At 39.9% G+C, this 27,580-nt stretch overlaps 1 protein-coding gene across 2 annotated transcripts in view; it reads right to left on the bottom strand.

The window, feature by feature from the left end:
- Nucleotides 1-26,782, bottom strand: part of LOC122801597 (cytochrome P450 2U1-like) — a 356,967-nt gene extending 330,185 nt beyond the window's left edge. The window contains exon 1 of one of the 2 annotated variants that reach the window (XM_044071061.1): nt 25,841-26,782. In XM_044071061.1, the coding sequence (XP_043926996.1) occupies nt 25,841-26,294 (454 nt within the window). In that variant the 5' untranslated portion in view covers nt 26,295-26,782. The remainder of the gene's footprint in view (nt 1-25,840) is intronic. The other variant, XM_044071060.1, reaches the window with a different exon arrangement.
- Nucleotides 26,783-27,580: the final 798 nt, after the last annotated feature.

Here is a 27,580-nt window from a genome sequence, read left to right as displayed (position 1 = left end):
GCCAGTAACAAGAACTGACCATAAACGATAGATGATGGCTTGACACCTGCACTCAGTCCTGGGACCACTCCTGTTTGGCATATAGCTTTCTTAGGTACAAGCAAACACAGTATGGATATGTCTGCCCACATCTGATGAAAATGCATACTGTGGGCTATACTTTATTCTCCAGATGACACACACATCCTCCAAAAGGTATCATACAGATAGATACCTGGTGTCAAACTCATGCTGTAAAGCTATAAGCCTAAGTAAATATAGTTATCCACTTTTAGAAAACAAAGTATCCCCAGAGTACCACATAGGTAGTAACCCCCAAAATGTGGAACAGGTACTAATGTATACATAGAGCCATGTGTTAAGTCATCTCTCCTTTGATAATCACATTACCAAAGGGTTTTGGAAATCCGTCTGTGGAGCACATAAGCAATAAAAGGTTTGCATGCAGACCCACAGAGGTTGTTGCACACCTATAATGATTACTCATCTTTGCCAGACTTTGCTTGCTTTGGAACAGGTTTCAAATATGCCTCAAACATAAACCCTCACTCACACTCTTCAATAGAAACTGTGATGAGTGGATGTGAAATGGAAGCCATAGCCCAGGGATCACTGCAGTGGCTAAGCTTGTCACAAGCATACAGAAGAGACCTAAGGTCTGGAAAGCGCCAGCATGCTCTGGCAAAGATAACACATGCGTTCATGGAGAAAGCAGAGTACCCACCTATGAAATACTTGAGGTCACATGTATGTGGATTTGCCCCACAGCTATCTTACATGTGTAATGCACATACAGTTGTCATTGTGATATGTCATACACCATAAAAATCAAAACCCACTCTACATTGGCCAACGGTGTCACACCTGGAGCACAGACAGTCAGCAAGTGCGAGATTCAAACTCTTTCCTAACTACATTATGATACTACAGCAGTACGCATTTACCAGACGTGCTATACACATTACTGAGATTTCATCTTTCCACAGGTATATTTGTAGGATGGTGACATCATCAGACTTGACAAAGATGAGTATACCACTTTTAAGGTGTTTGAGTAGTCTCCAAAAAGGTTGCTCCTCCCCAGAGACACACATACATACATACACACAGTTGGCAAGTGCAGGCTTCAAACCTCTACCTAACTACATTATGATACTACAGCAGTACACATTTACATGACGCACTATACACATTACTGGGACTTCACCTTTCCACAGGTATATTTGTAGGATGGTGACATTATCGGACTTGACAAAGATGAGTATACCACTTTTTAAGGTGTTTGAGTAGTATCCAAAAAGGTTGCTTCTCCCCAGGGAGACGCACACAGTTGGCAAGTGAGGTGTTCTTAATCCAAACTAAGTATGTCTTTACACTTCAGCAAGCAATATGGAGTTACAGGGTGCAATACAGACATTACTTGCTGACAGTTTTCACAAAGTTTTTTTTCACATTTGCTAACCTCAGCAGGCTTATCATACTAGGTGTATTGTGAGTGTATTGTATGCATAGGCCGTGACCATATCATATATGGGTTGATGCACCACATGCTGGCAGACACAGGGTCAAACCTTGAGTAGCATCTTACCTTCACCTACATGATACTGCAATATAACAGAAAGATGATAAACTTCAACAATTGGCTGAGCTTCTGGTGTCATTCAAAGGGGATCCAGTCTCTGTCTGCCTGTGATGACATGATAGACAAGCCTTGTTGCTTCACTACAGATGCTTTGCACCTGTCGCCCCTAAGCTTCTGAATACTGGCCAAGGCTTGTGCTGTCCCCATATTACCTTTTTCAGGCAAGGCTCAAAGGTTCATAGGTAGGTACTAGTGTATCAGCCCTGGGGCCTATACAAGGCCAGCCAAAAAGGTACCCTGGCCTTTGCCACCCAAGAAATTTATTTTCCTATGCCACTGTCATGCAGAGACACAGAAGTGATCCCCAGGGAGAATTTCCTATTTCCCATCCAATAATCAAGATTTTCCTTGAAGAGTGCTAATGAGGAGCTTTGTTTGATATAGATAGGTAGTCTACTCTGGAGTATGTGAATTCTGTGGGACAGGAATCTATCCCTCCGGCATGTTCTGTTTATTGTGGTGACGGTTTAGGTCCCCAGAGCGTGTAGGTTCATAGGTAGGTATTAGGCTATCTGCCCAAGGGCATTTATAAGCCTAGGCAGAATGTGTTGGCTTTCGCCTCCCTTTTAAATTAATTTCCTGGGCCTCTGTCTAGCAGGGCCACTGAAGTGATCCAAGGGGTAAATTTACAATTTCCCATCCACTCATCAAGATTCCTCTTGAAGAGAGTCTGCAAGGGGCTCTGCCTAACCTCAACTGGGATTCTATTCCAGAGTGAGGGAAATCTCTGGGACAGGAATCTATCCCTCCAGCACATCCTGTTTATTGCTTTGCTGAGGTTTAATTCACTGGAGAGTGTGGCTCTAAGAGATTTGTTTTTCTTGAGGTGGAGCATGTCCATTAATTCCGGGTTAGACATGGCCTTATACGTCAGGCATAGATCACATCTGAGCAGGCAGTAAGCAACCGAGTAGAGCTGGAGTTTCTTTAGTTGAGCTGCATAGGGCATCTCTTTGAGGCCCATGATCCTCTTGTTGAAGTACTTCTGTGGTCTTACCAGCCGTTGCATGTGCCAATTAAGGTACATACCAAATGGGGCATTGTACTCTATTATGGGCCTAATGAGTGGTGAGTAGAGGGGCACAATGACCTCTAGAGGTGAACCCTTTTGAGATTAGGTGGGCTACATAGAAGGAATAAATAACCACTTTGCCAATGTGATTGTCAAAGGAGAAGTCACTATCTACCTGGGTCCCCAGGTCCCTAATTACATTTTCCGTACCTAGTGGATTACCATCTATGTGGTAATTTGTGGGCACTTTGTTTTTTCCAATGGGGATGACTATGCATTTTTTGCCATTCAGCTTGAGGCCATGGTTTTGACACCAGGTATCTGTCTATGTAAGACCTTTCTGGAGGATGTCTGCGTCAGCCAGAGAGTCGATTATGGCCCCCAGTTTACAGTCATCTGAGAACTTGGTCAGCCATAGTCCTCCCGTGCTTGCCTGTACATCAGAGACATATATACTGAACAGGAGGGGTCCCAGGACCGTGACCTGTGGGATGCCACTTGTGACTGTTTTAGAGTCGGACATGGCACCTACAACTCTGACCATGTGTGTTCTATCCATGAGCCAGTTGGCCACCCATTTCGTGACATAGGGGTTAATGTTTAAGCTGTTAAGCTTGTCTATGATGCCAGAGTGGGGAATGGTGTCAAAGGCCTTAGCGAGTCGGACATGGCACCTGCAACTCTGACCATGTGTGTTCTATCCGTGAGCCAGTTGGCTACCCATCTCGTGACATAGGGGATAATGTTTAAGCTGTTAAGCTTGTCTATGATGCCAGAGTGGGGAATGGTGTCAAAGGCCTTAGTGAGGGTCAGATAGGCTGTGTGGACTACCTTCCCTTCATCTATGGCCTTGGTAACTGTTTCAAAGAAGTCAACTAGGTTTAGGAGGCAGGATCTGTCTTTAACAAAGCCAGATTGGGTAGGGTCCAGTATCTGGAGATTCTCAATGTCTCTGTTTATGTGTTCCATGATAATTCGCTCCATAGCTTTACAGACCAGGCTGGTCAGGCTTATAGGGCGATAGTTCTCAGGTTCTGTTGTGGCACCACCTTTGTGGAGCAGGGTGACTGTTGCTGTACACCATTCTTTGGGGACATAGCCTGTGGTAAGGTTGAGTCTGAACAGTGAATGTACGTGAGAGTTTAGTTCCTTTTGGAGCTCGTGTAAGACGCAGCCTGGGACACCATCCAGTCCCATTGATGCTGTGTTCTTAGCTTTGGAGAGGGCTGTTTTTACCTGCATGTCCATGAAGTCTGGGGCTCTGCATTCTTCTGGGATGGACACGGGCCCTTTTGGGGGTGAGGGGGGGTGAAGTTTGCACTGACCTTGTCCACCAGGATGTTGGCAATGTCAGTTGGTTCAGTGTATTTTTTGCCATTTTGCAGTAGCTGAAAGCATATCTGAGAGTTGCCACCTGAATGTTTGATATAGCTAAAGAAGGCTTTGTGGTTATCTTTAGATTCCTTGGCAATTTTTCTATAGAAACTGGACTTGGATTATTTTATGAGCGATCGTAGTTTCTTGCTAATAATGATCAGTGATGCCTTTCCTTTTTGGAATTTTGCTCTATCATGTGTTAGTTTCCTCCTTCTCTTGTATAGATTATTTATTTATGGGCAAGGACCATCAGATTGGTTTCTTCTTTTTGGAGGAGTGAGTCTTGGTTTTAAGTGGGAACCCTGTAGATGCTCATAGAATGCACTTGTAAAGGATTCAGCAGATTGGATAGCATTATCCTGTAGCAAGGGGGCTTTGAAACTTTCCACTTCGGTCTTGAGAAGAGTGAAGTTTGCTTTTGAAAAGTTCTTCACAGTGGTTTTGTTGACTGGGGGGGGGGGGTCGGGATGTGGATGTCCAGTGTGAATACTTCATGATCTGATATTACCAGCGAGGGGTTTACCTCTGGTGTGGAACACTGATCCCCATGTTGGTGATGATCAAGTCCAGTATGTTGTCACCTCTAGTGGGCATGGTGACCAGCTGTTCCAGGCCGTTTGAGTTTATAAACTCTAGGAAGCATTGGGCAAAGGACTTTGTACTCAAGTAATTCTCCCAGTCAATGTTTGTGTAGCTGAAATCTCCTCATATCATGGTGTTTGGTAGGACCTTTATATTTCCCAGTGTTCTCAGGAATACTGAGTGAGGGTCCAGAGACAAGGTATGTGATCTATAGCAGGCTGCGATCTGATAAGCAGCTTTGCCCAATGTTAGTTGCACTTGCATGATCTCCAAGGCCTTGTGCTGTACCACTAACCTGGAGGTGTGGGTATCCTTTATGAAAATGGATACACCCCCTCCTTTAGTATTTCAGTCTGGGTTTTGGGACCAACGCTCGGAAGGATTGGGATTTCTTTAAGTGGAGCATGTCCAACAGCTCTGTGTTTGACATAGCTTTGTATGTTAGGCGGATGTTAGAAAAATATGTACTTAGACACATATAAACTGTTAGAAAAATATGTGCTTAGACATATATAAGCTGTTAGAAAAATATGTATTCAGACATATATAAGCTGTTAGAAAAATGTGTGCTTAGGCATATATAAATGTACTCAAACATATATGAAGTGCAAAGGTTGAAAACAGTATAATATGTAATGCATTTAATTCTATTTTACTAGAATGGCAGTAGAAATGAACTTGCATATTATTGCTTGAAGCTTAGCTGTAGTGTGATTAAAACTTTGACCCTGACAGTAGCTGGCTTGGCTGGCTCATGTCTTTCAGTAAATATTATCTGCAAAGTTAGAAAGTAATGAATCTGTCTGTATGTGTATCTTTTCCTGCTTCCACCGAGGAGAATGGCCTTGTGAGCACTACCGGAGATAATGTCCAGCTGGTGGACAGAGAGACAAAGAAATGTATTAAGAAGACATTCATCCATTGTATTTGAACTAATCTAAGAGCCTTAAATTGGTTACATCCTCGGAAAGACATTGTGACTGACCAGGTGCCTTGCAAGGCTGCAATATTCTCATGGGAAAAAAATTTTTGAAAAAGCATTACATCAGCGTTTTCTTATGTACTGTGGTGATGTAAAGGCCCTGTCACTGACCACGTCAGTGAGGTGGGCAAAAGCTGATTGTAAATAGTATATAATGAAGGGTATTTCCCAAATAAAGTTAGTCAAAACTCTGTACATGTTTATGTATGGTTTTTTGCCTCCTAATGATCATTAGTAGAATGCATATTTGTTAGAACTTGAGCATCCTGTGTTACTGACTGTCATTTTGAAAAGCCTAATGATTTTTACAGTCTGATTTTAACAATTTATTTAACAGCGGAGATCACCTCTGAGTAGGCGATATGCGATAGAGTAAAGCTGTAGTGTTTTGAGATGGTCTGTGTATGGCATGTATTTGAGGCCGCTAATCCTCTTTGTGAGGTATTTCTGCAGGCTTTCCAGTTGTTGTAGATGTCTTGTGAGGTACATAGTAAAGGGGCATTGTACTCTATAATGGATCTAATGAGTGACGAGTAGAGGGGAACAATGACCTCTTTTATTCTGCATGAGACACTTTTTGTGATGAGGTGTGCCCTGTAGAAGGATTTCCTGACTACTGTGGCGATGTGATTATCAAAGGAGAGTCGACTGTCCACCTGTGTCCCAAGGTGTCTTATCACACTTTTGGTGTTAAGTATACTACCACCTATGTTGTGGTTCATGGGTACAGTGTTTTTACCAAAGTGGATGACAATGCACTTTTTGGCATTGAGCTTGAGGCCATGGCTTTGACACCAGGCATCTGTCTCAGTGAGGCCCTTTTGTAGGATGTCCACATTGTTAGTAGTCTCGATTATGGCTCCTAGTTTGCAGTCATCTGAGAACTTCCTTAGCCAGAGACCTTCCATGTTAACCTGTACTTCAGGGAAGTAGATACCAAACAGGACAGGACCCAGGACTGAACCCTGTGGTACTCCACTTGTAACTGGTCCAAAGACGGACTTAGAGTCTGCTACTTTCACAGTTCGGATTGTGTCAGTCAGCCAGTTGGAAACCCATCTTGTGACATAGGGATTTATACCTAGTTTAGTGGGTTTATCCATAATTCCAGAGTGGAGGGGTGGTGTTGAAAGCCGTGGCAAGATCTAGATAGGCTGTGTGAATCACCTTACCCTTGTCTACGGCTTTGGTGACTGCTTCAAAGAAGTCTATCAGGTTTGGGAGACATGATCTGCCTTTTACAAACCCAAAATAGTTGTGGTCCAGAGTTTGGAGATTACCAATGTCTTCGTTTATAAATTCCATAATGATACATTCCATGGCCTTGCAGACCAGGCTCATCAGGCTATTGATGAGTGGATGGGAAACAGACAATTCATGCCAGGCATCACATCAGCAGCCCCACTAGAAAGGGGCTTAGGGTACTAACTATTAGAATGAGGGCTTGGGAGACTACTTAATGGGGTGGTGAAAGCTGCACAACTTGCCTAGGCTAATATATGCCTTATTGAAGATAGGTTCATAGGTATGTAGTAGACTATGTGACACGTACATGTTTACAGATAGTAGATATGTACTTCATTGTACCGTCATGTTGTACAGTAGGCACATGGACCACATACACTGTAATACTTACAGATACTGGTGGCTGTTATGTACACTGGGTGAGATGTGCACGTCATTTCTTTTGTGCCATTGGGATGTGTGCTGGGTGGGACAGTCCTGGATGGCTCCCTGTCATGGTCACCCTCTTACACACATCTCTGCCCATCCATCTTTGGCTTATTATACTGTGTTCCCTACATATATATATATATATATATATATATATATATATATATATATATATATATATAGGTACATAGGTATATATATATATATATATATATATATATATATATATATATATATATATATATATATATATATATATATATATATATATATATATATATATAGGTACATAGGTAGGTAATAGGCTATCTGCCTGAAGGCATATATTAGTATGGCCAGAGTGTGCAGCTATCACCACCCATGGAGTTAGTTCCCTAGGCTTCTTTGTAGTAGAGCTGATGAAGTGATCCATGGTGTGACAGTTCAGTTTCACATACACTTATCAAGGCTCCTCTGGAAGAGAGTGTCAGTGAGGGACTCAGCTTAATGTAGGTTGGGAGGGAGCCTGTTCCAAAGAAAGGGGGGTCTGTGAGTTATTAATGTATCCCTCCAACATGTTCTATTTATTGTTGTGATGATGATATCCCTAGAGCATGTAGTACAGTGAGCTTGGGGTTACTTCAGATAGCACATGTACATTTGTTCTGCATTGGACATTGGACCTGTCTGTTGGGCAGAGATCACCTGAGTAGACAGTATGCAACAGAGTACAGATTGAGTTAAATTCAGTCTTGTTGCATGGGGCAACTGTTTGAGGCCAGTATTGCTCTTGTTGAGGTATGTCAGTGATCTTTCCAGCTGCTGAAGGTGCCTAGTCAGATTCATTGCAAGTGTGTTGTGGTACTCTATGATGAGTCTGATGGCTGATGAGTAGAGGGAACCTCCTTTGACCTACATGCAAAGATCTTGGCAGTTTGTGGGAACATATAGCATAATTTTCTAACCACTTTGTAAATGTGTTTCTGGAAGTAGAGATGACTATCCACGTGTCCATAGGTCCCTTATTATTACCTCCATATTTGGGGTGTTGGCACTTATGTGGTATTTGTATGACTGTAGCTCAAGCCCATAAGTTTGACACCACATCTGTCTGACTGAGACCCTTTTTAAGGATGTCTCTGTTGTCCCAAACATCGATTATGACAACCTTTTTGCAGTCATCCACAAACCTGGCTAAACATAGCCCTCGTGTTTGACTGTATTTCTGAAAAGTATACACCAGACAGGAGGGGTCCCAGGACTGAGCCATGGGGACAGCAATTGTTACCAGCTTGAACAGGAGACCACAATTCTTTCCTTGTGGGATCTATCTGTGCCCCAGTTGGCAAGCCATCAGATGACATACGTGTTTATGCACAGGTTGTTTATTTTGTGGATACAACATGTGTGTGGGATATTGGAAAAGGGCTTTTCAAGGTCTATGTATGCCGTGTGTAGCTCATTTCATTGATGTATGTCCTGGGTGACTGCCATGAAAACTGTCCAGCAGGTTTAGGAACCATGATCTGCCTCTGACCAAACCAAAATGGGTAGGGTTGGGTGTTAGTAGGCTCTCAATAGCTCTGTTTATGAGTTCCATAATGATGGACTCCATGGCCTTGCACATCAGGCTTATTAGGCTTATAAGACAATAGTACCCATGGTCTGTTGTGCACCAACACTCGTGGAGTGTGCCAAACGTTGCTGTAACCCATTCAACAGTTTCATATCCTGTACAGACAGTGAGTCTCAATAGACTGTTCAGGTGCAGGGTCTGTTTGTTTTGGAGTTCTCACATGACACAGCCAGGGAAACCATGTTATCCCATACACACCATGTTTTTAGGTTTGGAAAGAGCTGTTTAACCATTGTATATGTGATTTCTGGGTTTTCACAATCTCCAGGTATGATAATGGGCCCTTTTGTCAGTGAGAAGGGGGTAAATATGTATGAACCTGTCTGACAAGATGTTGGCAATGTCAGTCATGTACATGTATTCATTTACAGTTTGCACTGACTAAGAACATATATGAGTTTACATTGATATTTATGACACAGCGAAAGAAAGATTCATGGTTCTTTATGCACTCTTTGACCATGGCTTGGATAATGTTAGGAGTGCGCATTGTTTCTTGATGATACTGATCGGAGTATTATTGATCTTCTTTGGTTTGTCACTTTCTTTGAACAATTAAGTACTTGGAGTACATAGTTTGATTATGACAGGTGTCCAATATATTATATGGGTCTGTTTTCATATCAGAGTGTGCACAAGGCAGGAATGGTGAATAGTGACAAGTGTCTGGAGTAAGAACTGCAACTACCAGATATGTGTGGCCCAGTGCTGTACTCAGACATGGCCTAAGTGTGTGAGCACGCCCAGTATGAGCATATATACTATATGTGTGTGAAAATCAAGTTGTTTTTTACTTCAGGGCTCACCTTTGTGTTGTACATCGACAGGAAGCACAGTGTGCCTGCAGGGCTTCCATGAGTTATTCTACATACAGTGGGGACAGCTATTTGTACATTTCTACCCGGGGGGGGCACACCTGATTGTTACTGTGGGTGTACATAGGATGAAGGGTTCACCTGACACTTATACACATTTGCTAGGCCTGCACTGCTATGTCAGGTACTCCATTTCAGTCTGTACTGTCGCCTATCGTACTGGCTTGAGGCATACCACCGCACTACAGACCTTAGCTTCCAATTACATGCATATTAGTTTGTGACTTCATAGCCTACACAACCCACATCACACTGCCTGGCCTGCTGTTAATCTGTCTGCATAGGCTTGGGGGGAGGTTACTCATATGCCTCTTCAGAGGGCATGATACAGCATTTGTTTGTGTTTGCATTTGTCTACATTTGTCCTGCTGGCTGTGACTGTTAGTTATGTGACCCCCCCCCCAACTGGTATGTGTGAGTGAGTTAAGTTGTGTCTGTGCCAGTGAAATGCTGTCATGGCTTAGTGGTTCAGTACTGTGACTATAGTGCACAGTAACCTGAGTTCAAGCCCTGTCACTGCTTTTTATTTTCCTGCTGGGCAGACCAGACTGCTTAAGGAACAGTAAAGCAGGTCTGAGTGTGTTTACCCGACTTTGCTCAACTTTGCCAGACCTTGCCCAACATTGCTCAACGTTGCCAGACATTGCACTGGTTAGTGCGGTGAGCAGCTACACGCAATTGTTTTTAAATATGCTCAATACTGGTAAAATGTGCATAGCAGTGCTTTATATTGCTTAAAATATGGCACTCCTGCCTCAGGTGGTGCTGCAGGGCTGCCTATGTCGGATGCACATAGGACACTCCCTATACACGTTTGAAAACAGGTAGTGTCAAGTTAGGCATCCCTTTTACTGTATGTGCGAGTCAGAGAGAGGTGTCATTTCCAGGGTTCCTACTGAGTCAGTGTATGTGCTATGTGTTGCCTCTTTGCCAAGGCCAGGGCATACTGGGCACGCCTCCTTCTGCATACTAGGGCAGGCTCAGGTTGTTCCTCCTTTGAGTCATGCTGTGCCTGTGCAGGCCTTGGCAATGGTGGGGGGCTGTTTGGCCCTGCCCCATGCTGTTCCTGCTGCAACTGTTTTTGCAGGATCATATTGTGTAGCATGGCATATACCATGACAATTTGAGTACATGTAGTTGATGAGTACTGCAAAGCTCCACCAGATGTGTCCAGACACCGGAACCGTGACTTGAGCATCCCAAACACACGCTCAATAATGTTTCTTGTGTGTGCATGTGCCTCATTATGGAGTTCTTGTTCGGGTGTGTGTGCATTTCTGATGGGTGTCATCAGCCACGGCTCCAGTGCGTATCCAGCATTCTCCACTAGGTGACCGTTAGGGATGTCCCCACTGGCAAATCTCTGGTACAGTTGCATCAGATGCCAGATGTGGGAATCGCGATAGCTTCCAGGGCAGCCAGCACACACATTCATTATTATGCCCAGGGCATCGCACACGACCTGGCAGTTGATGGAGGGAAAGCCCTTGTGGTTGATGTAGACCCTACCCCGCTCAGCAGGTGATGCTTTGATGTGTATGTGTGTGCAGTCTATTGCACCCACTACCTCAGGGTATTCTGCTATTTGGCGGAAAAGACGCATATTGCTGGCCAATGCCTCATGAGAATTGGGGAAATAAACGTGCTCACTGACATGTGTTGACATGGCATCCAAGAACTGGTGCAGTACCCTGGATGCTGATGCCTGTGAAATCCCCATCATATCACCAGTTGGTCTCTGGAAGGTATCTGTAACTAGTATTCTTAGGCCAACACATACCTTGGTATCCACTGGGATGGGTTCCCCTCTGTTGGTTCTGTGTGTGAGGCGTGGCCGGCACAGCTCAACAATTTGCTGCAGGAGTTCTCTGTCCACCCTACAGCGCTCCACTATCTCCAGCTCATGTAGCCCCTGGTACGTTACCCTGGGTTTGTATACTCTTCTCCTTCTCCTCACTGTGGGTTGCTCAGCAGCATTCACAACATCACCACCCTCAGCACATTGCAATTGTTGGTTTATGATAGCAAGAGCAGCCCCTAACATTTCGTCTGACTTTAAAGTTTTTAAGATTTCCCTCTTTGTATACTGCAGTGTTGCAGAGTTCTTGGGGAAAAACAGGGAAGAATGCTGTTTGCAAAGTTTAAAGTGCTGGGCTGGGCTAGTCTGCTGCCTGTGTAACTGGCTGATTCTGATATATTTCACCTGACAGCTCTGCTAGTTCTCCTTGGTTAACTTCCTACTACTTCTTTTCGTTCCTTTTCCCTTTCTGTTTCCGCCCGGGGCAGCGCCACGCAAACACGCACACACGCTGTGTGCCTGTTTGCAAGAAATTTCAGATATTTTCACAGCGTACACCTTTGGTTTCTGGTTTTCAAAAAGGACAACTGTAGACACGCCTCTTGCAATCCTGAGCAACTCAGGGCAAACACAGGACACTGTACTCCAATAAGCATATAGCCTTTCTGACATACCCCCTCATGATGTCACCTATCTTCTACTCTACTACTCACCTACTCCTACACTTACACTCTTGGGACATGGCTCACATGCTGGGGAAAATTGGGATTCACTATCCTTATCCTCATTTGCATAGGATTGCTTACTAATGCTTGGTTACATCTCTCGCACTGAGCCCCCCCCCCCTTAGCAACCAGTACACAGTGGTCATGTTGTCTTCAGCCTGCCATTTACCTGCATGGCAGGATAAGCTTTTTAGTTAAAATGCCTATTTTTGGCTATTTTGAAATTATTTTATTGTTTTTTTAAGCTCTGCATGTTTGCGCGGTGCTGTGCTACGCTTAAACATCAGAGATCGGGGAAAAAATAGAGATTTTAATAATTTTAAACATTTAAAAATGCCAATGGCCTTATATTTGGCCATTGGCATGCTTCCTCAACTGGATGCATCCTTTATTTGGAGCTGTCATAGCTCCGTTTAGCAATTTGCAGAATGGTACTCCGTTACCAACGGAGTACATTTTTGCAAATAACACTACTCTTCCACAGACAGTTTAGTGTTTCCTGGATTGCAAATTTACCTCATTTGCATAGCTTTCAGCAGCCAAATGAGGTAATTTGCATACCATGACACTGTCCGTGCAAGAGTAGCTTTAGAAGCTCTCATGCACGCCCCTGCCGGCTGTTGCTGGATCGCTCGGCAGACATATTGGCTGTCTGACGTCTTACTCTACTCTACAACTCCGTGCAAGCTTTCGTAAATCCGGCCCTTTGTCTTTTAAGATTTTATGTAGCTTTGAATCATAAGGTTTTATTTAGGAAATATATGTGTTTAAGTTATCAGTGTTTCCTTAGTACTATTTGTAACATGAGCAGTGAGCAGGATATGAGGTAATTTTAGTGCATCAGTTAATTAGTGAATTGGTTCAATTAAATTATTAGGATTTGTATAAAAGACGTGATGTAACAATTGTTTGTCTGATGAAGTTTTAGCATTGGCTAAAAGAAAGCGCTTACAGAGGATTGTGTTTTTTTCTTCGATAAAGTGGATGTTCGATGCATCTTGGAAGTTTGTCCATTCAGCACATGTTGGCTTAGTTTGTTTCTATTTTGGTTTTATATACATATACATACACACACTCACATACTCACAGACACATATATGTATAAAATAATATAGTTTAGTACCGAACTGATTCGGGCCTTATGGGGTACTGCAGACACTGGCTAGCCTCAATCAATAATTAAGTCTCATTGGTCTGTTAGCTGTATTTTTATGTTTTCATTGGTAGATGACACTTTTTATTTCCTTGTTTCATAGCTACGTTAAAAGATCTTATACTTAAATAATTGATTACTGCTACTTCTGTGCACACCTAGTCCCTGTTCGGGTTACAAAGGACAGGTATTACATTCGACTTTTTACACATGGGGGGCTCTGTTTTGATACGTATTACTTGCCGCTGACTTACACTGCGAATGCTGTCAGTTTTACACTTTCTCGTTGAAACACTTTAGACTACTACTTTTGCTATATCAGTGGCCTCTCCTTGATTAGCAGATTTTTTTATTTTTGATTAATTCTGTATTTTGCAAATTATACAGGAGACTCTCAGCTTCTTCTCTTGAAGCATTAGAGTCCTATGTAGCTCACTACTAACCAGGTTCAGAGCGAAAGAGGTGTTGCAGGCATTGTTTAACCTCTTTTACCACTTAAGTCTTATTGGTTTTCACGCTTCACTTTCATGTTCTGATTGGAGCCTGAAATATTTCCTGGTTTTGGGTTTAAGAGATTTGTTAAGTACCGAATACTTACTACATGATCTATTTTCATTTTTGTTTGCATTAAATCTCTGTTATATTTGCCACTTTTTGACACGTTCTGTTTAATATATGGAAAATGTACTTGGATACCTTATGGAACGGTGTCTCTTACAGACTCTCTTGCTCACATTTTTCATTTCATGCTGGTTAAAACATTTTGTTTAGTGCCTGCCTCTGCAGATCTTTATGGGTTTTTTTTTTTTTGCTCGCTTGGTAGACTCATTTCACTACTGACTTTCTGAACATTGAGGGATTTCAGTGGCCACACTATCACTATTCTTGGATACGCACAGTCAAATGCAGTTTGGTGCTGAATGGGTTCGGTGCTTTACCGGATTGGTTCTTATTGGCTACCCATACTCTCTTATTCTGTCTCACTGGACAGTATGCCAAGTCTTTATTATTTTATTGGTAGCTGCAGCTTTTCCTAGTTTAGGAGCTATTTTAAAAATACGTAATAATTAAACTATTTTTTCACTTATTTGCTTCTCTGTTTCCCTGCTCTTTGACATCTTTACCAACAGGGGAATCTTTACAAATGTCTTATGAAGCGGCGTCTTTTACTACCACTTTTGCTTACGTTTTGCAATCAATGCTGGTTTTAAAAAATTATGTGCTTGTTTATGCAGACCTACATTGTTTATATTTGCTAATTTTATATTTTCTAATTTTGTATATTCAGATGTGTACATTCTGAGAGACGACTCTTGCCATGATAGCCTGTGCTGGGGATTTTGCACAAGCAGAATCCATGTTGTTTATGTGAAGGGATGATCGTGCTTCCTAGTGTGACCACTTCTGAATGTTTTCTCAATGAATTTCCTTGCAACCTGAATGTGTAGTGCAGTACAGTTACTTTAAATGTGCACTTTGTATGTACAGTTATATGGGTAGTTAAACATAGCCTCATCCATACAGTTTAATGTAACACACGCTGTCCTAGACATACGTTTTTTTCACACAGATTATGGTCTTTTACAGAATAACTTTTTATTGAAATATGAACGGATTTTCATTGCAATTTGAATTGTTTTTGTAGGTTTGTGATGCACAAATAAGACACTAGTTCAAACAGACTACAGTCGTTTAGCTAAAGTCATTTCATTGCAGGTTCTCCATGTTCACAGACATTTATTGCTGATATGCATTCACAATGCATGATCCTCTGAGTGTGATATTGACCAGGATAGCTGCTTCCATGTCTCTTGGTTACTTAATAATCAGACTCCTCCACTGACTGGTCTTTACTGACTTTTGAAGCTCACACAAGCTAAATACCAGCCACGTTTCTTCCTCAACTGTTAATGAAATAACATACACAGTCTTCTACTGGCTTAAATTTGCAAATTTGTGCTCTTATTGGTTGTTAAATGTTGTGTACATATTTGCATTTCAATTACTACATGATGTCTTTTATGATGGGAATTTACATATTTTACCTTATATAATCAGTCTGTTGTATTATATTTTATTTCTGAAGAAGTTGCACAGCAATAAAGGAAAGAAAGCGCTAAGACCGTTGTCTGGCGTGTTTCTTTTGGCCTTTAATGGAAGTTATTTTGTGTATGATGATGATTTTATATATATATATATATATATATATATATATATATATATATATATATATATACACATATATACATAAACACACACATACACACACACACATTATACACACACACACACACACATTATATACACACACACACATATATATATATATATATATATATATTTATATGTATATATTCTCAGAAGTGCATCTTGGAATTGCACAGGAAAGCCAATCTTTAATGAGAGTTTCAAAATGATGCTCCTATCAACTCAAAGGCCTTCTCTACATCAAGACCATAAACAATCTATTTTGGTTTCCTGTGCATATCAGGTAATTAATGTTGTTCTCAATTTATTATTAAAGGTCATTCACCTATAGAAAGCTACACTGATTTAAGCTAACTCCCCATTCCTTAATTCTATCCATAGCAAACAGCAACCAAAAAATAAAACTTACAAATGCCTTCCAAAGAGAGAGTATTTTTACTAATTTTGCAATCTATTGCTGCAAGCTTTCTTTTAGCTACTTTGATCCCCTACTTGTGTGAGTTTATTGAGGCTTTTTAATGTTCTTACTACATTTCTTAAGAATTATGCGATCATTTTAAAGTCCTCCACAAGTGTGAAACTTGGCCATATAGGGCTAAACATAGAATAAAGATTATTTTTAGAGTCAAGGGGTTAAGAAAGAGAAAAGACTCTCCTGCAACTCAACAGGATAGCCATACAGGACATCTCCCAACATAAATGTCACTGTGGATTTTTTTTTTTTTTTTTTATCAGAATGTTCAAAAAGATTACATTCCTGAGACCACTGAGCCACTCTACCTTGAAGATCCACTGTAGTGTTCTCATAGGGAATCCTTTATGGTATCCTTACGAGTGCATCGGCCATTAGCTGTCCTCTTCTCCTTATCATTTAGGAGCATCTTCACTTTAGCTCTTTGTGCGGCCGTCAGAGATACTACTGTTGGTTTACTCTACGATTCCTATAGGATGTATCTGAATTCTTTTTGAACCGTGTAGTACTCAGCTAGCTCTTTTCAGGGCATGTAGTTTTAAAACAATTTTAGAGATGCTGATTTGAAAGCATCCTCAAATACTGTAAGCACAGTGTATATTATGTGAGGACTGGTCAGTTTCATGCCCACTAATTTAGGGTAGCTTTTTTTGAACGCTGATACTATTCTAGAGCCACTGAAAATGCTCAAATGACAACTTCTAGAGCCAAGACTGAAGAGGTCAATGTATAATGCACTTTGGGATGCAGTAGACATGTGCAGTGAGAATGACCTGGGCTTTAACCACACACAGCCATCACCTAAGGTTCATAGGACCACATGTACTTAGTAGGCTATTGACCTGTACATTCCCAAGAAGTTTTTAGCCCTTATATTTTAAGTACAAATAACTCCGAGACAAGCAAAACATTAAATGCCTGACAGTGCTCACTCAGTGCTTTATGTCTCTGAAAGCCAGCAAAACACTTGGGCGCTTTTCTGTTTCCTATAATCAGTAGTACATGGAGCAAATAAAGCTCCAAGCACTACAAAGAAATATGACCAGGTCACCAATCATAACCCTTTATTATGTGTTGTCAATAGGAATGCATTCGCCGAGCAAACTTCTTGGCGTCCCTGTCTTGAACACAACAGTTATGATTGATGACCAGATCATAATCCTTTTTTTTAACTGCATGTTGTACCAACATAGAATGCATTTCATGTGATACAGTCTGCCACATAAATCACATATACTATTCTGCACGTGAAACACCCTGGACTTTGATAAGAAATGTTTGGTAAAATGCAAAATAAAGTTGGCCTTTAGCATATAGGAAAATGAAATGGCAAATCAAACTGAATTCTATATTTTTTCCAGGTTTGAATGGCAATATTATAAATGGAAAAAAATGTAGGTTAAGCATATATAAAAAAATTTTACAAGCTTTTTATAGGTGTTAATATGTAACTTGTGTGAGTAGTGCAGTTACAGAAACATGGAAAGTGAAAATGAAACCATTCTGATGAAGACCGTTTTAGACTAAAAGCGCTAAATCAGTGATTGTTTTAATAAATTTTGAATTCTGGACTCAGTTTTACTTCTCAGTAGATTAAAGGTGTTATTTTGCTTCTGGACTCAGTTTTACTTCTCAGTAGATTAAAGGTGTTATTTTGCTCTGTGTTTTGATATTTTCCACCTTGCAGGTACACTGCTGGTTTCCAGAAGTCTGAAGTCACTAAATAATGACAGACGTGCATTTCAGACTTCATATCCCTCAGAACATGCATGCTAACACAAGCCTTGTTATTGCAACTACTCACCAAGTTGATAACAGCAATATTAAAATCTGTTCATAATTTTGGGCCTTTTTTAAACCTTTACTGAACTATCACTTGTGACACAGGCAAGTTTAAATTTACATAAAGCAAATCAAACCATCTTAACAAGTTCACATTTAAACATTACACATCACATCCATTGTCTTTACAATATAATCAAACCAACATTACATGATTTGTTCAATTCTTGCCTTCTCTTAAACCTTATTACTCCTCCAAAAGCTTTTTCTGCATGTATTGTTCCCACAATTTCCATTTTCTCTATGCGATTCACTTCTACCCTTTTCTAAAGATCCCACTTCCTGTTCTTTTATCTCTGTTACAATATTCACTACTTTAAGTACGGCTGGTGTAGACTTTGATTTCCATTTTCTAATAATTGCTTTTTTGGCAGCCACCAGAATTAAACTTAATACGGCCTTACTGTGTCTAGGCAATTCAGATCCTGTAACCCAGTTCAAAAAATAATTTCCTTAGATACACACATTTGCCCACCAAGGATTCCTGACAAAGTACTCTGAAGGAATTTTTAAGTCTGCCAACTCATTACACTCTGAGAATATATGCTCCCAAGTAACATCTCTCTCCCCCTCCACACCTCCAACACTTGACATCCACCTGAGGAAAATTTTTTGGGGGTATGCAAGTACCTTTACAAACACTTCCAGGCAAAAATCCAAAATCATCCAGATTTTGTTCCATATTTGGGAGCCGTATATACATCTTCCCACTGTTTCTTTATATATTGGTTAACGAATCTCTCTTTCCAATCTTTTCTGATCTACTCTGATTACTATAGTTATCGTACAATATTTTGTATGCCCTATTAATTATCCCTATTTTAACAGCAGTTTCTGTACTGGATTCAAATAAACACTCAACCACTGCAAGTCCCTCCATCAGTTTTGACTTTGTCCTCAATTCTTGCACTAAGAAATTGAGTGGTGTTAGAGAAAAATGTATCTCTCATGATTATTCTACACTAATGGATATTAACAATTTCTTCACAAATATGTTTCATAAATTGTTTAATGTGTGTTCATGTTAAAAATATGTATTATAGATGCATAGTTATGCAAACCACAAATACTTATTGTAGCTCTGAGTGTTTCACAACTACATTCTAACATCAAGCTGCAATGCTGGCATAATGGTTAAGGTGTTTAACTTACAGACCCAAGGTGCAGGGTTTGATTCTTACACGGGGTAATTGTCTAGGCTTAAAATGGTCCATAAGGACAGTTAGCCTAGTACGAACCTATGAACAGATAACTGAAGGTAAAGTGCCGAAGAGGTTAAGGGATGTTATAAAGACTGGTTTCTGAAAGCAAAAAAAAAAAAACACACTGTATGTAACCTCTAACCTTCCCAGGCTGGGACGGGTAGTTAGAAGGAACGTTGAGGAGATAGAATATTACTGGTACTGAAATATACAAGGTCAGAAAACAAGACTGGTTGTCAAGCCAGATGCCTTGTGTTTTTCTAAAACGTTATTGTTACTAAAAACATGCTTGTTGAGTGTTCATGTGGAGCACTAAGCGAGAAGCATGAGGGTCTGCAGAGATCCTATTTGTCAGTCAGTATTCTGCATGCATAATGATAAGAAAAGAAAAACTGTGTATTTTTACTGCTTGGTAGGACTGAGTTTTAAATTGTAAAGGTTGTCTCCCAGCGCTGACATATGTGAATTTAAATAAAATAAAATGTTTTGCACATCCTGAAGAGTTATTCTTGACTAAAGACTACAAGGTAATTAGTGTTATCTATGTATATTTTAAACTGCACTTTAACAGAGGTATGGAGAAAACCCCATTAAATCCTCATTCCATATGCAATAACCAAATACGCATATTCCTTTTGTCTTGTATCTTCCACTCAGTCTGACTTCCCTACTTCTGATTTGTAGGAGTCCAATTACTACATGCCTGTATCTATCTTTCCTGCAGTATCCCTTTTCTCCATTTATTTACAGAAATCTTGCAAAAAAGGAAAAGCTACAACTCTAAACCTTTCACAAAGCCATATATATATATATATATATATATATATATATACATATATATATATATATATATATATATATATATACATATATACATACATACACACACACACATACATATATATATCTATGCATATATATTTCACACACACACACACACACACACACACACACACACACACACACTACACAATACAAACAAAGCAATGGCACATGGCACAACCAAGCTTTTTGACAGCAGGCAGCCTACAGACACATGCATTTCATAAAACGAAAGACCCACTATACACCAACAGGTTTTAATCCAAGAGTGACCCAAGAACAGAAATCAGTTTGTGGTTTTCTCTCTCCCACACACACACACGACTTTGTATGGTGACTAAACAGCAAGTTACAGGTAATACATTACTGTAACCTTGTGCGTCTGATGAGCTTCAAAACTCATATTATAGTGTAATAGATTTTCCACTCTATCAAAAGCATGCGCATGTACAAATGTTTGATCACTCTCAAAGAGCTTGGCTGTGCCACTTCTTTGATTTTTTTTTTTTTTGAAAACTTCAACTTTTCTCCAGCATGTGCAGAAGATTTCTTTAAAGAATTGAAGATTTTTTTTAAAGAATTTAGCAATCTCCCAGCAATAAATTCCAGACTTCACACAGATCATGCATTACCCAGCCCACCAACATTCATCTTCCTTTTCCACTTCAAATCCATACGTCCCAAAGAAGTCTCTATTCTACTTGAAAATATTTCTACTGAACCCCCCCCCCCCCGGATCTGATTACATAAACACTTGGTTCATACATCACTACAGAGAGCATCTAATTCTTCCTCTAACCTACTATATTAATCTAAGTCTCACACAAAACATCAGAGCACACATTTGGAAAACTGCTCTAATTAAACCCCTCCCCAAGCAAACCAACCCAAAAGATACCTTTCACTTCCATCAAATATCCATCCTTCCATCAAATATCCATCCTCCCAATTCTGCACAAACTTCTTGAAAAGACAGTCTGCATTCAATTCTCTCTATATACCCGGAAGTACCACCTGCATACCCCTCTTAACTGAACAGATTTTTGCAGAATGCCTTTGGTCTGTTTCTCATAAAATTTGTGTTTTTCTGGCAAATCGCTGAAGATTGAATCCTTTAAATAATAATAAATAATGACAGCCATTTGAGTTTTAGACTTCATAGCCTTCAGAAAATACATAACAATACAAAACCTGTTATTCTAGCAGTCTGTTATTCTAGCAACTATCTACATTTACAGGAACAATATTTAAAATCTGTCTCTAATTTTAGACCTTTAACCCCCTCCCATTATTTTTGGCTTTGTCCAGATTTCTTGCACTGAGAGGTTGAGAGCTATGACCCACCTGCTCTCCTCCAAACAACGTGGATTCTGGCCTGGACCCAGTACTATGACAGTATTTTGGACTGTAACTGATAGCATCCTGCTAAATTCTGATAGTGGCCTCCTTAAAGGTACCCTGTTTATAACCCCAACAAAGGCATTTGACCTCATTGACCACTATCTTCTCCAAAACGAACTGAAACTGGTATCAGTCCAGACACCACTCCCTGGTGTGAACACTTCCTCACTGACAAACAATTCAGAGTTAAAACAGGATCATCCCAATCAGAATATGCACCTATTATCAAAAGTGTACTATAAGGATCCATTCCTGCCCCGCTCCTCTTTTCTGCATTCATTAAACTTCCTTGTGGCCTCCCACATCTCCCACTTCTCTACACTGATGACATGATCATTTACAGATTAGGTCACTCTAACACCAACATTCAATGCCTTTTGTCTCATATTTTTGGTCTATTGCTCATAAAAATCTGTGGTTTTCTAGCAAATCACTGGGATGATCTGAGAACAATCACTTGAGTTTCAGACTTCAGAATCTTCAGAAAAATGCATGCTAAGACAAATCATGTTATTCTATCAACTTTCTAAGTTTATAACAGTAATATTTAAAATATGTCCCTATATTGAAGCCTTTGTCCAGTCATTATACCAGACTTTGTCCAGATTTCTTGTGCTAAGAGGTATGGCTCCTGATTTTTGCTTTTACCTCAAAGAAAAATACCGCCACACTCCAGACTATCTCTAACAGTATCTGCTGATTCATTAAAAACTCACCTCTCTATGAGCATCCACAATCACCCTAAAAGAAGACAAACAGCTGCCCATAAAACAAAGATCTAACCTACTTTTAGGATCTCAACTGTACAAAGTACTTTAACTCCACACATTTACTCTCCTTGCAGCTAGACTTCACGAAAAAACACTCCTCATACAGTCTGAGACACTTCTCACAAGCCACACCAACTCCTATTACCCCTAGAAACAAACTCCACAGCACTGTACATGCTTTATCATCTCAGGCACCTACTCTGATAAGCTCTCCCCATCAGCATAAAGGAAATAAACACTTACTCCAAACTCGGAATGTATCTCAAAAAGCACTTCTTCATCCAAGCCAAATGCTCCTGCTTCAACACAGGACATGCCACACACCCAGCTAACCTGTCTCCTTTCCAAGTCTTCTCTCTCAATATTTGCTGAAGATTGACCCACTTTAGAAACTAATGCATATATTATACATTACACACAGCTTGACTGTACCTTGTATTGTGCTTGTTCACTGGAATGTATATGCACAGTTTTTACTATGTAATTAGTCTGAACAATTTTGTTATTGCTCACATTTCAGTATTTTTAATGTTTTGTATTTCTCTCTGGTTGAGCCTGAAACTGGTCAGTACTGATCAATGAACTACCCCGGTAAAAAAAAAAAAAAAAATTATATAATTCCATTGTTATGCCGTGTGTGTACGGATAGGCATGCATATGCAAATACTTATATACAATTAACACATCTGTGTGGATGTGTACCCAAACACACAAACTCATGAGGTTATACACAAGTGTGTACACACACACACACACACACACACACACACACACACACACACACACACACACACACACACATATGTATGTGCATATCTCTCAACTGTCACTTTTTTCAGGGAGTCCCTGATTTTGACTCGCATTTTAGCTCTCTCCCTCCTAAAACTGATGATTTTTGAAGAAAAGGCGATGAATTACATTTAACATATAATGACAATAATTAACGTTATAAACTTGTTTTACTTAAGAAAAATGTATATTAATTTGCAGTTTGTCGATATCTCAAGTTAATAATATTAATATTTTAAGTGTGTCCCTAATTCCTTGACAGCTATTTTACATACCTCGCTCAACTGTACAGATTTTTGCAGAATGTCCAGATTTTGCCTCATGGTTTTGGTTTATTTCTGATAAAATTGTTGTTTTCTGCCAAATCGTTGGTAAATCATTGAGGGTTGAAGTCAGAAAATAATGACAGGCATTTCAGTTTCAGGCTTCATACCCCTCAGAAAATCCATGGTAATGCACAACTAATTATTCAATTTTCTAAGTTTGTAACAGCAACATTTAAAAAGTTACCATAATGTTAGGTCTTTGTCCCCCATTATTTATGACTTTGTCCAGATTTGTTTGCTCTAAGTCAAGAGGTTAAGAAGTATGATACAAGTAAAACAGGAAAAGAAATGGGTTATTTTGAAGACTGATACCCCAACAGATGCGCAGGAGCAAGCCCCGCCCAAACCCCACCTGACACAGCATCATGGCCACATCTCTAAACCTCCCACCTAATTAGTGATTCTGGTTGCTTGGTTGCATGAATATTCTGCTGTATTATAGTCCGATAGTTGACTGACAAAATTGCTTATTATAGATTGTTGAATTTATAAGTAGAGCTCCTTTTAATGCTGTACTGTACCACCTTTAGTGAACTTGTAATACTGCAGAGGCATAGTCATTTTTCAGTTGGCCGTTTTTATGTTTAATTTGCTTTTATTTGTTTGAATGATTTGTTTAGTTATGAGTCGGCATGGATTGTGACGGTCAAGCGTGTATGAGTCACCTGTGGCTGCTTCAGTTATTTGGCACTGTCAAGAGATAAGCTGGAAAATCACTCATTTTTGCTGCTGCTTTTACATTTTCAAGAATAAACCTGGTTTGGGTGATGCCGCAAGTGTTATTTCCATTAGATCTAGTAAGTTTTCAATGACATTCACTACCTAATCCTACTACGCATATTGTGACTATTGCAGATGTTTGTAAGGTGTGTGTGTGTCTGTAGTCTAACACATGCACACAAGCCCCACCCCCTATGTGATGGAGCATCAAGTTGTCACTTAACTTTGGATAGATGACTTTCTTCCATCGAGCAAGCTGTTTTCTTTTGGTCTTTGAATATGCAGTTAAAACTGTTTGCAAAGAAGATGGCACCCACCAACACTACCATAATCTTAGCTGATTGAGACTGGTCATGTAAATCCAGCTTTTTGATGTCTATTTCTGACTGGGCTGATTATGTAATCCTGTCACTTGTTTCACATAAATTGAATATTGTCCATTGTATTGCTCCCCTTTTTGGTGGACTTTATTCTAGTTGATTGGACTGATCATGTTAATCCATTTCACTTGTTTCATACAACTTGGCTTTAATGTTCCTTTTCTCATACTTCATATGTCAGTACAAACTTCTGCTTTTTCATTACATTTAGCAGTTGGTTACTTAATTAATAACACAAACAATATATCTGGCATAGAATAAATATATGTTTGGTAAAACTGCAATGACAACAACATTAATGGCAAGTAATACGTTGAAACTGAAAGAAAGGGAATTTTCTTTGAGGAAGTAAAGCATATAAGGTAGATAGATAAAGATTTCTCGCTAATATTACAGTGATCAGGTTCGACTCCGGGGCCAGTTAGTGGTGAGATGAGAGAAGGAAGGTATTCTTAAAGGAAATTTTGGTCGCAAATTATAGGGTATCTAAAAGTTTATTTCAGGATGTTTGCAGTTGGGTATGTGGAATCACACTGATATTAGCTGGTAGAGTTGCTCGTCAGTGGTGAACAAAGGAGCTCAAACTTTTGATGCAAATGTCCACAGTTTAATTAGTTATGCTGGCCATATCAAACGTACCTCACTATGAGGAACGTACCTCATTTGCGGTCTTAAAAAGTTCATGTTCCTCAAAGTTCCACAGTGAAAGGGTCTGTCACACATTCTGTATTTGGACATTTTTAACTGATATTCGTGGTAAATAGAAATGGATCACAATAATTCATTAAAATATCCCTTTTATAAGTAAAAGGAACGTATTTAAACCATCCTATGACCTTCCTAGTTGAAGCTGTTAGTAAGCCGTTAGTATGTGTTCCACATTTTGCCCATTAGTTCCACATTAAAAGGGCTAGTGTTCCTCATTTTTGAGACGGAAGGTTGAGAGCTATGACGCTGGCACTAGAGGTGTGGAGTGAGCAAGGATGGGACAGTACAATGTAAGCGGCTCTGGAATTAATATATGCATGATGTCACGGACAAATCTGCATTCCGTGTCAATCATGCTACATTTGCATACTGAAACTCCAGCCGGTGGCGGCCGCCGCCTTGTCAATCACGCAGGTCCCGCCCATTCCTCCGCGAACCGAAGGGTGGGTTAGTGATCTTCAAAATAAACAAGAAATGCACTCATAAAAATCATGGAAAGTCCTGACAAAACTATCAGACAAGAGAAAAATAAAACAAATAAAGTAACTAACAACACAGTCCATTTAGAAACGTATAAAGCACTAAAACGTACCCTCGTAGTACTACACTCCTACAAATCAATAACAAATAAATTTAAAATTCGTGAGTTATAAAGAAACCCGAGGTCGGGGTTGTGGTTAATTATAACAAAAGTAACCAGCAATTTCTGCACTACAGCAGACAGCGTAGAAAAGTACTAAACATTCATCTATTTTGCATACTAACCTTTTCTCTCTGTGAGTATATTAATCAGAGAAATGTTAGGTCTGTCAGAAAACACTTCACCGTAGTTCACTAGTGCTTCCTTGACAGTTGCGTACCCATTCAACACAATGGCCGGTCGTGCTCCTATAAACAGACTATACACGTTTCCGTACACTTTGCAGAACTCCGACATTCTCGAACGGAATGGGCAAACACATTTCTGATCCATATTCAGTAGATAAGCCCGCGGGAAGAAAAACTTGAAAGAGCCAAACAGCGGCCATGGCCGTGGTCCAGGGGGTATATTCTGACTCAATACAACCCATATTCTCCAGCAATGGATTATGAAGCAAGCAAACAGAATGCTGCACAAAGCAGCTAGTAAGTTGCCAAGAGTGATCGCTGACAGAAAGGAGTACGACAGCTCCGAAAATGAAGGTAGAACTAGACCCGACTGTGGCCTACGGTATTCCATGTTTCAGAAGTCTGCTTTAGCCTGCCGATGCTATGTAAAGTATACACCGAGTAATTAGCTGACCGCTGAAAGGTTACAAAAACGGAAAAAGGATGGCCGAAGACATAGTTACGTTTACAACTCAAAACTCTGTTTCTGACTCCGAGTGGAAGTTCATTGCGTAATACAAACAGCTACGGGCGAAGTTGCTGGTTCTGACACAGCCTTCTGCTCCTATTCCCCCCCTCAAAATTCTACCTCTCAACTGTCCCTGATTTTGACTCAATTTTTAGCTCTCTCCCTCTTAATCCCTCCTAAAACAGATGACTTTTGGAGGAAAGGTGGTGAATTACACTTAGTAAATGGTGGCAATAATTAAGGGTTTTAGCATTCTTTAACTTCAAAAGATGTAAATTAATTCACCTTATCGTATCTAATATGTTAAACGTGTCCATGATTCTCTTTGGATTTGTCCCTGATTTTGTTGACATTATTGTCCCTGATTGGTTGAGAGCTAAATGTGTGGTCTTTATGGTTTACACTGAAAATTAAATTAATGCACAGCACTAATTATTTACATTGTAGTCTTCAGAAGATTTGTTATAATGAATATTATTTTTGGTTTTGTATTAGAACAGTAACTGGCGTTTAGCTCTTAGGGTTGCCACCTTTTCAAATGGCCAAAGAGGGACATTTTCGGGACACACATCAGATTGTACAGGCCGACACATACCCACGGTCAGCACAAAGGATAGAACTTTACTTTTTTGCCTAAATTAAAGCTTATTCTTGTAGCAGTTTAGTTGCTTATTCTGTTTCTTGTAACATTTAGGTATTTTTACCAAGAAGTACCAAAGTCCAGCACAACAGGACCCGGAGAGCTCAACAAATCAGTGTTATTTTTAAGTTACACTACCTAGACGTGACTTTATATAATAGGGTTACCACCTGTCCCACTTTGCGAGGGACAGTCCCTCTTTGGGCAGTTGTGTCCTGACAAAAAATATTAAAAATGGCAAATGTCCTGAGATTGTAGGACATAATTATGTCCAATATTTTATGTAATAGTTGCATAAAATAGTTATTTCTGTATCTAAAATACCTAAATGTTACAAGAAACAGAATAAGCAACTAAACTGCTACAAGAATAAGCTTTTATTTAGACAAAAAAGTAAAGTTCTATCCTTTGTACTGACCGTGGGTATGTGTTGGCCTGTAAAATCTGATGTGTGTCCTGAAAATGTCCCACTTTGGCCATTTGAAAAGGTGGCAACCCTATTATATAAGGACTACATTAATCAATGTTT

This window comes from Protopterus annectens, chromosome 5.part0 (assembly GCF_019279795.1).
Source record: "Protopterus annectens isolate FY-2018-M chromosome 5.part0, PAN1.0, whole genome shotgun sequence".
Lineage (NCBI taxonomy): Eukaryota > Metazoa > Chordata > Ceratodontiformes > Protopteridae > Protopterus > Protopterus annectens.
The sequence above is the reverse complement of the archived record's forward strand: the minus strand, read 5'-3'. Positions and strand labels throughout refer to the sequence as shown.